This window comes from Cervus elaphus, chromosome 10 (genome assembly GCF_910594005.1).
Source record: "Cervus elaphus chromosome 10, mCerEla1.1, whole genome shotgun sequence".
NCBI lineage: Eukaryota > Metazoa > Chordata > Mammalia > Artiodactyla > Cervidae > Cervus > Cervus elaphus.
Genome location: NC_057824.1, coordinates 24,815,343 through 24,829,973, shown reverse-complemented (window position 1 = coordinate 24,829,973; position 14,631 = coordinate 24,815,343). Strand labels below are relative to the sequence as shown.

The window sequence follows — 14,631 nt, the reverse complement described above, 5'->3', positions numbered from 1 at the left end:
ATTTCCCTGATTCCTGCGGGGGCAGGTGGAAGGTGGGTGGAGAGTCCCCTTCAATGTGTCCTTTTAAATGGACAGTCGAGAAAAGCCACTCTCAGGGGCTTAATGACAAAGTTAAACAACCGGGGACAGAGGAGGGAGACCCCTTGTTTGTTCCTTTATTCCCCCCACAAAGCTCCCTGTAACTATGGCAACCTGAGTTCTGCAGAGGCCTGTACCCTAACCACCTGGGGAGCAACCAAAGGATTCTCAAGGCTGTGCTTTTTTTGTGGCAGAACTGTGGCTTTGCTGTTTTGTTAACCTCAGAGATGCTTTCCTGTGGTTTCCCGTTTGTCCCACATGTCTTCGATGGAGTTGTGCTCTGGAGCCATAAAGTGTTCTCTGGAGGCAGTGGAGGGTGTCTGCAAGTGTCCCCATGTGTATGTCTGTGTCTGTATGTCCGTCTGCCCTTAAACGTTTCACATTGTGAGGGAGAGGAGGAGCGGATGGAGGCCAGTTGAACAACCACCCATTCTGGAAGGGTGGTTAAGTGGGTGGCTCGGTGGGCCTCCTGATCTTGGGGGAAATCAAATTAAAAAGAAATGGGGGATGGCGAGAGGGGGGCAAAAAAAAAATGGGGACTCACTGAAGTGGCATTTCCTGGCCTGGGGCCTTGGGGAAGAAAGCAGGCTGTGGAATTTATTTAGAAAGCTTTTGAAGCAGCTGGTTATGTTTTTTCTTAAAAACACACACACACACAACCCATTCTAGGCTGTTGGCTCTTGTTCTTTTCAGAATTATGAGCGTGTTTATGTGGCTGTTTGATCCAAAAGCCATGTTCCCAAGAGACAGTGTCCTAAAGTTCCAGAAAATAGGACGTGACTACAAGGAAGCTGACGACGCATAATAAAACGGGGGCAAGGGTGGGTGGGTGTTCATTTCCAGGACAGAAACCCAGGGCCTTCCTTCCTTGAGATGTCTTGGAAAGAACCCTGCCTGCCCCCCGCTTCCTAACTCCTACATGTTCTCTCTCAACAGCACAGTTCACAGTTCCCGGCCGAGTTTCTTCCCTTTCTGAGAGAGGCAATCGCTCAGTCGTGTCTGACTCTTTGCTACCCCATAGACTGTAACCCACTGGACTTCACTGTCCATGGAATTTTCCAGGCAAGAATACTGGAGTGGGTTGCCATTTCCTTCTCCAGGGGATCTTCCTGACCCAGGGATTGAACCCAGGTCTCCTGCATCGCGGGCGGATTTTTTACCATTTGAGTCATCAGGGAAGCCCCTTCCCCTTGCAAAGCACTCTGCTTGAAACCATGGCCTACTGTGCTGTTTTAGGCTTTCTAGACCCCCCACCCCCACCATGCTTTCTGCTCTTGTGGTGTTTTAAACATGACTCATTTTTCATAATAAGTGGCGCGGGCAGCTCCGGGGCTGCCTTTCCTGAGACAGGAAGGGACAGTGAGCCCTTGACGGTCAGCACGGATGTAAATTACCTGGAAGCCCAGGCCACGGTGTCCTCCCGGCTGGGTCTCCAGCCCAGTCCACAGATGGGGGCTGCGAGGTGTGGCTGGCGGGGGACAGCCTGCAGGGGACAACAGCCGACCTCAGAGGTGAGCCTGGTAGAGAGGTGTCCTGGGGCTGATGTCTGTGGCCGTCTTCCCCGCCCACTTCTTCTGTTTCTGGGTAGCAGAGGAAATTGACACAGAACTTTAACAGCTTTTCACAGTCTGTCTCAGTCTTAACCCCTAAACCCGTTTTTGCAGAGATGCCCTGTGGTCCTTCTGGCTAACTCCTCTTGTACTGTAGACCCCCAGCCCCACCCACACATAGGGGCCTTCTGAACTGTGCTTCTTGTTTCTGCCACAGACCTTCTGCTTCCTCTGCCCTGTCCAGGGTGAACCTTTCTTTTAGAACCTTCCATGGCTCCTATTGCTCTGTAGCATCGCTGTCCCATAGGACCAGAAAGAGAGCCACGTAGGCAATTCAAAGTGGTTTAGTAGCCACGTTTAAGAATCCGCCTGCAATGTGGGAGATCTGGGTTCAATCCCTGGGTTGGGAAGGTCCCCTGGAGAAGGAAATGGCAACGCACTCCGGTATTTTTGCCTGGAGAATTCCATGGACAGAGGAGCCTGGTGGGCTAGAATCTATTGGGTGGCAAAGAGTCAGACATGACTGAGAGCGATGAACACAACCACATGTTGAAAATTAAAAAGAAACAGGTGAAATGAACTTTAAAAAGCATGCGCACTAAGTCTCTTGAATGCGCTGGGTCTTCGTTGCTGTGTGCAGGCTTTCTCTAACTGTGGCGAGCAAGGGCTACTCTTTGTGGCGGGCACAGGCTTCTCATTGCAGTGGCTTCTCTTGTTGTGCAGCACAGGCTGTAGGCGCGAGGGCTTCAGTAATTGCAGCTCCCAGACTCTAGAGCGCAGGCTCAACAGTTGCTCCGAGGCATGTGGGATCCTCCCATATCAGCGATCGAACCTGTTTCTCCTGCGTTGGCAGGCTGATTCTTTACCACTGAGCCCCACCAGGGAACGCCACTGCCTTCCCCCACCCCCCATTTTCTATTTTAAATTTAAATCACTTAAATATAATTTAGCCATTCTGTTCCTCGGTCACATTTCAAGTGTTCAGCCAGCCTTGTGTGGTTGCTGGCGACCGTAATGGAGAGTCCAGATAGAGACCATTTCCCTCATTCCAGAAAGTTCCTTTGGACAATCCAGGCTTATAGAATAAGGCCCAAACATCTCCATAGAACTTTCAAAATTTTCTAGAACCCAGCCCTGACCTGTCTGGCTTTACTGATTGATTTTTCTGCACGTTCATTTTCCCATGCCTCTCTTTCCACTTTGAAAGCCCTTTCATCTCTTCCCCGAGAGAAATCTCCTCTTTCGGGCTGGGCTGAAAAGCAGAGTGTCCTTGAAGGAGTCTCCCCCTTTCCCCGCGGCAGAATGAATGGTTGCCTCTGCTTCCCACGGGTTCTAGAAGAAGAGGCAGGGTGCGTGGGAAGCAGCGACGGGCTGGCCGAGCCCTCGGCCGGTGGCTCACTGCCCTCAGAGCTCGGGGCCCCGTTTCTCCTGAGACAGGTTTGAATGGATCTTCTAATGCAGCCTGAGCCCTGCCCCGCTGGAAAGCAGAACCAGACAAAGGACTGCACTGTGTCCTTCTCCAGCGGCCCCGGGGGCGGCCGAGCATGGGACCGCAGACAGGAACAAACCCCGGGTCCAGGCCATGTAATTCTAGGCAGGCATCAGCTCTGCGGGGAAAAAAAACTTCTCTTTGCCCTCACAAAAGGAAATATGTGCTCTGATTCTCGTTTGTCAAAATGTGAACTGCTTGGTGTGTGTGTGCCTGTGTGTTTACTTTAAAAAAAACTATAACATATTGAAGAAGGTAATGGCAACCCACTCCAGTATTCTTGCTTGGGAAATCCTATGGACCGAGGAGCCTGGCAGGCTACAGTCCATGGGTTCGCAAAAGAGTCAGACACGACTTAGTGACTAAAACAGCAGCAACAACATACCATGTTAAAGAATATTTTTCCTGTTACTTAGGTTATCAGTTGTAATCAGATGTATTAAAAGCTACAAATACTCCCCAGAATGAATGAATGAATACATGATAAGAAGTAAAATAAAAAACTCTAACATACATACAAAAACGGGCACATTATTGTATAACTCTAGTTTTCACAAAGAGGACATTCCTATGTAACCACCCCAGATGAAGAAAGAGAACATGACTAACCCCCTTCCCCTGCTTCTAGACTCCACTTCCCCTTCCCAGATTAATCACTTTCTTGACTTCTAGCCCCAAGGTTCCTTTTGTCTGTTTCTGGACTTCAGCTATCTAGCATTTCGTGGTATGCATTTCTTGGCATCTGGCTTGTTTTGCTCAGTATTCCTTTTGCCATAGTTTGTAGTTGGGTTTTGAAGGCCTTTGTTTTTTCCATCCCCCGAAACACTGAGTAAAAGTTGCAGCGGTTAATTGAAAGAAAGAAACAAAAGAAAAAACGTTAGATGTGAAAGATAGGTTGTGGTTAGGTGATGGTTTCAAGTGTGAAAAAGCTTCTGCTCACATTGGGCTGACCTTTGCCTTGGGGATTTTTTTCTCTCTCTCTTTTTTTTTCCATAATTTTATTTATTTAATTTTGTCTTTCTTGCTGCTCAGGATTTTCTCTAGTTGTGGCGATGGGGAGGGGTTGGTGGGCTACTCTCCAGTCCCGGTACACGGGCTTCTCATTGCGGTGGCTTCTCTTGGTGCAGAGCGTGGGCTCTGGGGCCTGCGGGCTTCAGGATTTACAGCACATGGGCTCAGTAGTTGCAGCGTGCAAGGTCTAGAACACAGGCTCAATAGCTGTGCATGGGCTTTGTTGCTCCGAGGCATGTGGGATCTTCCCGGACCAGGCTGATTCTTTACCACTGAGCCACCAGGGAAGCCCCTGCCCTGGGAAATTTCTAGGTTTGGGTGATTTTTCTCTTGTCATTATCTACCTTTTATTTATTTATTTAAATGAAAATGCAAAGGATGTGCAATACCCAAGGCAATCTTTTTTTTTTTTTGGTTAACATGTGGGATCTTAGTTCCCTTACCAGGGATCGAACCCGTGCCCCCTGCAGAAGAAGCGTAGAGTCTTAACCCCTGGACCACCAGGGAGGTGCTCTACCTTTTAGCTTTACGTAGGGAATCTTTTTTTAAAGGTGGTCCTTCTTGAGCCGGGAAGGGCTGATGGTCATTCCCTTTGTGGCTTTTGATCAAGGCTGGATACTGGTCATTTCCTGATCATCTGTTTATCGGGAAGAAAATGAAAGACCGAGGATGGAAATGAAGAGACTGGACGGGGGCGGGGATGTCCATGGAGTTGCTGATCTGGTGTCTTCTGGTTTTGCTTTAGGTAAAATGTCTGTTCCAGGATCCTACCAGGCGGCTGCTGGGCCCTCCGCGGTGCCGACCGCACCCCCATCCTATGAAGAGACAGTGGCCGTCAACAGTTACTACCCCACACCTCCAGCACCCACGCCTGGGCCGAACACGGGGCTCATGACGGGCCCAGATGGGAAGGGGATGAACCCACCTGCCTACTATACCCAGCCAGTGCCTGTCCCCAATGCCAATGCAAGTACGTATGTACAACTTCCCAGCCCCCTTCCCTTCCTTGGCCCCCCGCCCTGGATGGGACTTCTTGAGGATTAGGACAGTGGCCAAAGACTTCCCTGGTGGTCCAGTTTTAGGACTCCTCGTTTCCACTGCAGAGGGCACAGGTTCGATCCCTGGTCGGGGAACTGAGATCCCACATGCCACTCGGTGCAGCCAAAAAATAAATTAATAGGAGTCCACCTGCAATGCAGGAGACCCAGGTTCGATCCCTGGGTCGGAAAGATCCCCTGGAGAAGGGAATGGCAACCTACTCCAGTATTCTTGCTTGGAGAATTCCATGGACAGAGGAGCCTAGTGGGCTACAGTCCTTGGGGTCATAGTCAGACATGAGAGACTTTCACTTTCAAATTAATAAAAATAATTTTTAAATTTTTTTTAAAAGGAGAGCCACCAAAGGGACTCTGCCCCAGAGTCTAGGCAGTCAGTCCAGCTCTCCGTGTTGTCCTGAAATTTCATATCTGGTGTTGGGTTCCATGTCAGGAAGGCTCTTGGCTTTTCCATGATATAAAGCCTGGCTCATGAGCTTTCCCAAGTCGGACATCAGTCAGTCCTCTGGTGTTCATCACAGGGGGATGACCGACTATTCCAGAAAAATGTGGGAATGGGAGCTTGATTTGGGAGGCTCCCACCCTTGCTGCTGAGGTTTGTCTGGAGAACCCCTGCCCCGAGGCTAGGGCTGGAGTGGGAGAGGGAGAGAAAGCAGCGTGATTGAGGAATGGGTAGGCTGCAACCCACCCCCCAGCTCATCATGAGTGCAGGCCACTCCCCTGCCTTCCAGCACTTTCTTCATGACCTTTCCCTTTGGTACTTCCTCTTGCTCAGATGCACTCAGGTGTGTTGCTGCTTCATTGTCCTATGCAGCTCAGAGAGTGGGCCCAGGTGTCAGGCTGCCTGGGTTCATCAGCCTTCTTGTGCCTCAATTTTCCCCATCTGTAAAATGGGGCTCATTAAGTACCTACAGTCGGAGACTATTAAGGTTAAATAAAGCTCTATGAGTAATCCTGGGATAAACATGAACTGTCATTGGGGGCCTTCCCTGGTGGTCCAGTGGTTAAGACTCTGTGCTCCCAGTAAAGGGATTTCAGGTTTGATTCCTGGTCAGGGAACTAAGATCTCACATGTTGCGTGGTCAAAAGATAAAAAAAATCATGCTGAAGTGACTTTGACTGCTCCAAATGGGAGATGACAAGGCTTTAGACTATTTTATAGATCCCACTCTGATCAATAAGTAACTCATTCTTGCAGCCCCAAAAAACTTATTAAAATTTACGTTAGTGCTAAATTGTGCTTTAATACTGCTCTTATGCTGGGGACGATATGTGTGCAGGAGCCCTCTATTAATAGGTCGTTCTAGGAATAGTAAGTCTGGTTAGCTCTGGGTGGTAATGTCCCCTAATACAACAATCACAGAAATGGCATCTCAACAACGTAAAAAAGAACAGAAGGAAGTTACTTTGACAGAACTTCGACAGAGTTTCAACAACTTGGCCAAAAATCAAAAAGAACATACTAAGCCCTGAGGGCTTAGTGATTTCCGTCACTCTTGGTGCTCTTCTGATGCTTGTGGATGTTGTCCACGTTGTTTTCTCTTTTTAGCATGACGTTACATACCCATTGCATGTATCAACATGGTCCTCTGACTTTAAAGAACTGGGTCAGTATTCCCTGGCCTGGTAAATGCCTGTCTTATCTTTGAACCTTTGAGCTAGTTAAGGAGCCTGTGTGAATTGAAGGCTTGTGTGTGGAGGATTCACCCTGTACCAGCACTGGGTGAGGTTCTTTACCATCTTTGTCCCATTTAATCCTAGCGACGGCTCTTATTGCATTTTTTCAATAACAGCTTTATTGAGATAGAATTCCCATATCATAAAGTTCACTCTTTTAAAGTATACAGTTCAGTGGTTTTAGCATATTCACAGAGCTGTGCAGCCGTCAGCACTCATTCCAGAACGTTTCCATCACCCCAGAAAGAAACCCCATTCCCGTTAGCAGTCACCCTCTCAGCCCCCCTCCTCCTAACCCCTGGCAACCACTAATCTATGGATGAAGAAAATTGAGGCCAAAACCCATCACATCACTGTTTCTGAAATTACCATGTGCAGACCACCTTCATAGAGCCACTCAAAAGCTTAAAAATTGGTTTGGGGACCCTGCCCCAGACCTGCTGAATCAGACTGTCTTGAGGGCCGGGCCCAGGAATCTGCATTCTCAGCTAGCTCCCCACTTGAGTCCAGAGACGGTTGAGTTTGAAGCCTGGTGGAGCTGGGCCAAGTCTCCCCAGAAACAAAGAGTCCTCCCCTCCCATCTTGTGTGTGGAAGTTTCAAGAACCCCTCAATTGAAAATTCTGGAAATCTGCCACTTTTTTCTCTTTTTCCCTTTTTGTCATCTTTCTCTTCCTAACCCAGTCCCCACTTTATTATGGTAAAATGCACATAAAATTGATTGCCTGAAGCATTTCAATGCACTGTTCAGTGGCATTAAGTATGTTCATATTTTTGTGCAATCCCTACCACCTCGCATCTCCACAACTCTTTACATTTTGCAAAACAAACTCTATACCCATGAAATGGTTGCTCTAATCCCTCTTATCCCCCAGCCTGGCACCCACCATTACACCTTTTTTTTTTTTTTAATGTGGACCATTTAAAAAACCTTTATTGAATTCGTTACAATATTGTGTCTGTTTTATGTTTTGATTGTTTGGCCTCAAGGCATGTGAGATCTTAGCTCCCCGACCAGGGATCGAACCTGCACCCCCTGCATTGGAAGGTGAAGTCTTAACCATTGGACTGCCAGGGAAGTCCCCATTCTTTTTATCTCTGTGAATTCGGCTACTCTAGTTGGCTCCTATATGTGGACATACAGTATTGGTCTTCTTGTGACTGGCTTATTTCACTTAGCCTGATGCCCTCAAGGTCCATCCACGTTGTAAAATGTGTCAGAGTATCGTTCCTTTTTAAGGCTGAGTAATATTCCACTGAATGAATGGACCGCATTTTGTTCATCCAGTCGTTCACAGATGGACACTTGGGTCGCTTCTGCCTCTTGGCTCTTGTGAACAGCGCCGCCCTGAACACGGACGTGCAGATATCTGTCGGGACCCTGCCCCTCTTGTTTTGCACGTAACGAATGTCTCCCTCATTTCCTGATTGGCCGGTTTGTTCTGTTCTTCCCATCAGTTGCTGTGCAGACAGTCTACGTGCAGCAGCCCGTCTCCTTTTACGACCGCCCGGTCCAGATGTGCTGTCCTTCCTGCAACAAGATGATTGTCACGCAGCTGTCCTATAATGCGGGCGCCCTCACCTGGCTCTCCTGTGGGAGCCTATGCCTGCTGGGGTAAGTCTGGGGTCCACTCGGACCCCGAGCTCTCCCGAATGCCTCTCCTCCAGGATTTCTGAGCCACAGCACATACTTCTCTGTTGCGGGGTGTGCCCTGTAGAATGTTGAGCTCGCATCTCTGGTCTCTCCCCTCTAGATGCCAGTATCACCCCTGCCCCCGTTATTACAACCCAGAAATTGTGCCCAGTTGAGGACCCCTGCCCTCGATCATGTCAGCGCCTAGAGGCTGCTCACCCGTCATTTGTTCTCAGACCATTCCCTGTGTGTCGGGACAAGTGAGGCAGTCGGGTGCATCTGTGTAGGATGATACCCTTGGGGATTTCTTTTTCTTCTAGAATTTCATGACCTAAGTAATAATGTTTGTTTGATTCGGGGAGAAGCTTTAAACAATCTGTACATTAAAATACTTTATAGTCGTCTCTTCAAAACTTCTTATCCTTTTATAACCCCCAGTAGTTTTCTGTTGTCTCTGCAACGGGAGTGTGTAAATATTTATGTCTGAACCAAGGGTATTATGTTGAAAGAGATAATACTTTCTGTCCTGGGAGAAATTTGAGGAAGCACCACTTAATTTTTTTTTCCCCCCCAAACAAAGGCAGGCAGCCTCCATATTCCTGGTTGGGTGAGTCACTTGGGAAACCTCAGGCGCTCCGTTTTCTTCCTTGAAGGAAGCAGGGTTTGTGTGTTTCTTTTCAGAAGCCTTGCTTGGCTGTCTCCTCATTTTCTGCTTGTGACCTAAAAAGAGAAGGAGTGATAGTTCTCTTCCTAATTTCAAAGAGAGGCTCAAAGCCTCTAAGAGCTTAATTGACTTCCTTGAGGACTTGCATACAGTGGGGAAGAAAGGATACTGAACATGTGACATCGAAGTTCATCATCTTTTAGACATTCCTGTTGAAACTAACTTTATCTTTGAAATCAGGGAAGGACAAAATGGAAAAGTTGATCACATATTGGCCCCTGGCTTTCGAATGGAGGGAGCTTTTTCTGTCCCTTTCTCCTTTTTCTTCCTTACGTGCAGTAGCGTGTTCTCAGAGCCTGCTTCTCACTGCTGTGTGGCTGTGGGCCGGTGACCTCACGTGCTCCAGTTTGCTCATCTGTAAACTGGGAGTGCTAATGCCTCCCCTGGGGGTTTGGAGGGGTTGCTGAGGATAAAGTCAGTGAATGTGTGTGTATTGTCCCTTGGAACCAGAGGTTAGACTTATCTCTAAATGCTGCCCTTATGTGAACCCAGGTAAGCTTAGGCAATAGGAAATTCCATTCATGAGATTGTTTCCTCATCGGGTTATTTCCAGATCCGGATCCTGCTTTGTATAAATCAGTGCCTTCCTGTAAAATGCTGTTTTTTTGTTTTTTTTTTTAAAACTGTGTTTTTGGCCAACTTAGGTTATGAGGCTGTGGGGTGTCTTCTGACACCAGCCAATGCTCCAGCACCGGGTGGGTGTCCAGTGATTCCATTCAGTTCAGACACTAATGACCCGGCACAGACCCCCACAGCTTAAAGGCTCAGTCCCACAGCCGGCCCCCTACTTCAGATGCCAGTCACAAGTCCTGGATCCCCGGTCCTTCGGACCAATCAAGGGTCCTGCTAGTTGCTCTTCAGGTTTGATGATACGCTAGAATGGCTCACAGAACTCAGAATGGCACTTGACTTGCATTTACCAGTTTACTGTCCAGGAGACAAACAGCCAGCCAGCTGAGGGGGTAACAGGGCGAGGTACAGATGGGTCCTGAGGGCTTCTGTCCCTGCGGAGCTGGGATGCCGCCACCCTCCGGGGACATAAATGGTCCACCAACCCAGCTCTCCAAACACAGTTGTTCAGGAGCTTTTATAATCTAGACCTCAGCCCCTCACCCCTGACCCCCCATTCCACCCCAGAGGTCTGCGGTTGGGGCTGAGAGTTCCAAGCCTCTAGTGACTTGGTTTTTCTGGTTACCAGCCCATCCTGAGCCTGTCTAGGGACGCACCCCAGACACCCTCCTTAGCATACACTCAGGTGTGATGGAAAGCGATTCCTTGTGAATAACAGAAGATGCAACTCCGTCACTCAGGAAATTCCAAGAGTCTTGGAGCTCTGTGCCAGGAACCAGAGACAAAGACTGAATATCTTTCTTCTTACACCTCAGGCTGTAGGGAGGCCCTTCCTGCCAAGAGGTCCTTCCTGTGTGTGCCGATGATGACTTATGTAGGTTAAAGGACATAATTTGCGGGACTTTATTTGGTTGGTGCTGTGAGAAGCAGCTTCTCTGTATGGAAAGGCGATCAGTCCAAGACAGGAGTCGGCAAACCACAGCCCAGGGGCCAAATCCAGCCCCTTGTAAGTTTTATTGGAATACTTCACGCCCTTTATGAACAGATTATCTGTGGCAGCTTTCACGCTCCAGTGACAGAATAAGACCCTTGTAGCCTGAAATACGTACCCCCTGGCCCTTTGTAAGAGAAGTTCGCTGATTGCAATCTGAGACTTTGAAAGATGCCCCAATGACTGAAGAGTTGATAATACGCCCTGGACAGTCTGTATGTGGTGACAGCCTTGGCGAGAGTTGGAGCTGCCATAACAAATTACAATAAACCTGGGTGGCTTCAAACGAAAGGAATTGTTTTCTCTCACCATTCTGGAAGGTTCCCAGGTAGCGCTAGTGGTAAGGAACCCACCTGCCAATGTTGGAGATGTAAGAGACGTGGGTTCGATCCCTGGGTTGGGAAGATCCCCTGGAGGAGGGGATGGCAACCTGCTCCAGTATTCTTGCATGGAGAATCCCACGAACAGAGGAGCCTGGTGGGCTACAGTCCTTAGGGTCACATACAGTCGGACACGACTGAAGGGACTTAGCGTTCTGGAAGCCAGAAGTCCCAAATCAAGGCACCACGCTCCTTCGGAAGGCTCTAAGGGCAGAATCTATCCTTGCCTCTTGCAGCTTCTGGAAGTCCAGGTGTTCCTGGCGGTGGCTATATCTCTCTAGTCTCTGCCTCTGTCTTTCCATGGGCTTTGTCTCTCTCTGTATTTCTTTCTTCTTTTGAATATTTCGTGTGATATAGTGTTCTTATTAATTAATTAATCTTACTTTTGGCTGCACTGGGTCTCTGTTGCTGCTCACAGGCTTTCCCTAGCTGCGGTGAGCAGGGGCGGCTACTTCTTTGTGACGCTCACTCAGGCCTGTCGTTGTGATGGCTTCTCTTTGCGGAGCACCGGCTCTAGGTGCTTGGGCTTAGTTGCCCCATGGTATATGGAATCTTCGCCTGACCAGGGATGGAACCCGTGTCCCCTGCGTTGGCAGGCAGATTCTTATCCACTGCGCCACCAGGGAAGTCTCACCTCTGTATTTCTGTGTGTCCTCTTCTCTTATCAGGACCCCAGTCTTTGAGTTTCAGGAGCCCACCCCACATAATTGAGGAAGATCCTATCTTGAGATCCTTGATTAGATCTGCAAAGACCCATTTTTCCAAATAAGATCACATTCATACGTTCCAGGGGTTAGGACTCTGACCTATATCTTCCCAGGGAATTCAGTGGTAAGGAATCTCCCTGCCAATGCAAGGGACACAGGAGACGTGGGTTTGATCCCTGGGTTGGGAAGATCCCCTGGAGGCGGGGCATGGCAACCCACTCCAGTATTCTTGCCTGGAGAATCCTATGGACGGAGGACCCTGGTGGGCTACAGTCCGTGGGGTCACAGAGTCGGACACAGCTTGAGCACGCATGCACGTATCTTTTTGGTGGCTGCCATCCAGATGATCATAGTAACACGCTGCGTGTGTGGCCTCTTCTGTTCCAGGTGCATTGCGGGCTGCTGCTTCATCCCTTTCTGTGTGGACGCCCTGCAGGACGTGGACCACCACTGTCCCAACTGCAAAGCTCTCCTGGGCACCTACAAGCGTTTGTAGGACTCAGCCGGACCTGAAGGGAGCCGTGAGCTGCAGGAAGGCCTCTCCGACTCTTCACCCAGCCCCTGCTCCTGTTGAAGGCTCTACCTTGGTGGTCTCATGTCTCCAGGGGCTCCACCTTCATGTCTTCTTTTGGGGGGAAAGTATCGCAAAAATCACAGACCTCCAAACCCCAGAAATGGCTGCTCGGAGTTGTGCACAGACATGCAGAGACATTCTCCTTGAGTGCTGGGTCCAGGGTTTTCTGTCTCCCTCCTCCCCCTGACTGTGACCCCGAGTCATTCCATCTTGCTGTGATCGTTGTCCTGTCTGAGTATCTTCTGGTGATTTGCCACTGGCTGGCTTCTTTCCTTGCCTCAGTGGGCCTTTCTGTCAGTGGTCTCCAAATCAGAAGCCCCAGACTGCCTTATTTTTGAAACTGTTCTGGCCCCAGTGTGGCTGAACCAACCTTTAGTGCCTACCACCATAGCCATCTGTTTCCACTTCTGATGACAAAAGCCTTATAGACTAAGGGCTTGGCTCTCAGATTCTGTAGCTGCAGGCTTTTAAATAGCACATGAATTCACTTTAATTTCTTAATTTGTCTCTAAGTACAAGCAGGGGTTATTCACACCCACATAGCCATGAGGTCATAAATGCAGGCTATAAATAGAAGGCTGGATCTTATCACTGATCTGCCTCCTTGGGACCAGATCCTCAGCCACTTTCCAGGAAGGGCTTTTTTCTGGTAGAGTGATTGTTTTTTATATTAACACTTTTTGTGACCTTCTTTTGGCCTTAAACACCTTTGAGCATAATTTTGAAAGAAGGGATTTATAGAACCATTTTCCGTAACCATATGACCGGTGTCATTTTCCTATTTGCCAGTGCACACTCACTTTTTTTTTTTTTTGCCTTAACAGGAAAAGTAATGGATAATTTCATCCACTGCCTTTTCTTGGGTTTAGTGTGGTTCCTAGAAACCTTTATAATGGAACTCATTAAAGTGGGGCCCTTTTGGGGTTCCTAGCGGATGTTTGGATAGACAGAGCACGTTGGAGCACGTCTGGGTACCATGGTGCTGAAAAGCGTGGGGACCCAACTGATTCAAAGGCTTCTGAAGTCTGGATTTTATTTTTCAGAAATACAGTTTGTTTGTATAACATCGGAAGACATGATTCCTAGGACTGAAGCAGCAAGATAGAGTTCTCAGTTCGCTGCTGTGTCATCTTTGAAATCAAGACAAAGCCAGGCTCGACTGTCAAGAGTCCCTGTTTTGATAATAAATAGGCACAAGGAATGCATGTGAATAATACTGTGTAGAAATCAAAGCCTAGACATTGATCAAAAATCTGTATATTGGGTGAAAATTATAGTCATAACCCATTGATTCAGCTTATTCATTTAATGTTTTGAAACTTCCAGTCATTATTTTTTGCAGTGACTATAGATATACTTCATAGTACTTTGTTCTCTGCTTTTCAAAAATAAAGTCTTTGGTTCACTCCGTGAACTATTTATCAATTCTTGCCATGTGAAGAAAGGTCTTATGTTGTGTTTCCAGCTGTTGTTACAAAGAGTCTTTATTTGTTCCATAACAGTAGAAGGTCCTTCATGATAGAAAACTTCAGACTGGCTGAATATCCTGCGATGTCAACATGACCGATGGTGAATTGGGTGGATGGCTAGTGAGTCAGATTTGAACATGAGACTGTTGGAACCCAGTAAACGTCATCAGTGGCAGCAAGCCGTAGCTTTCAAGTTTTAACAAGATGCACAGAAGGAAGCTGTTCTCATTCATGCTCCGAACAAAACATGCTTTGTTAATTGATCGGGGTAGATGCGAGATGCTAGAAGGAGGGCATTGTAACTCGCCAGGACTATGAATGTCATCCCCTCTTTTCCTACCTGGTGATAAAACTTCATTTTGGAAGGTGACGGTAAATCGTGTCATCGCCGTGTGACTTTGTCAGTTTAAACCCTAACTTTTGGTTTTGAAAAATTGCCACTCACCCCAATCACGAGTGTGTATTTTTCTTTCTTTTGACAAAACTGAAGGCCATGCATATTTAGCAGTTTTGCTCAGATGGTGGCATATAAATTGTCTCAAACTGTTATCCGTTACATATGCAGAGTCTTCAAAATCTTCAAAACAAGAGCCCTATTTCAAGGACTGTAACATATATAGTCTGCAGAACTTGAAAAATAACATCGGATGCCTGGTGCTTGGAGTGTTCAGTAGACATTCCATTTTATTTTTCCAAGTACAGGCTTATCTGTGTATTTTTTACAA

At 47.8% G+C, this 14,631-nt stretch overlaps 1 protein-coding gene across 1 annotated transcript in view; it reads left to right on the top strand.

Annotated features, from left to right (window-relative positions):
- The window catches only part of LITAF (lipopolysaccharide induced TNF factor), a 34,385-nt gene extending 20,523 nt beyond the window's left edge, over window positions 1-13,862 (top strand). The window contains exons 2-4 of the mRNA XM_043914327.1: window positions 4,874-5,098; window positions 8,317-8,473; window positions 12,251-13,862. Of these exons, the coding sequence (XP_043770262.1) occupies window positions 4,879-5,098; window positions 8,317-8,473; window positions 12,251-12,359 (486 nt within the window). The 5' untranslated portion in view covers window positions 4,874-4,878 and the 3' untranslated portion in view covers window positions 12,360-13,862. The remainder of the gene's footprint in view (window positions 1-4,873; window positions 5,099-8,316; window positions 8,474-12,250) is intronic.
- Window positions 13,863-14,631: the final 769 nt, after the last annotated feature.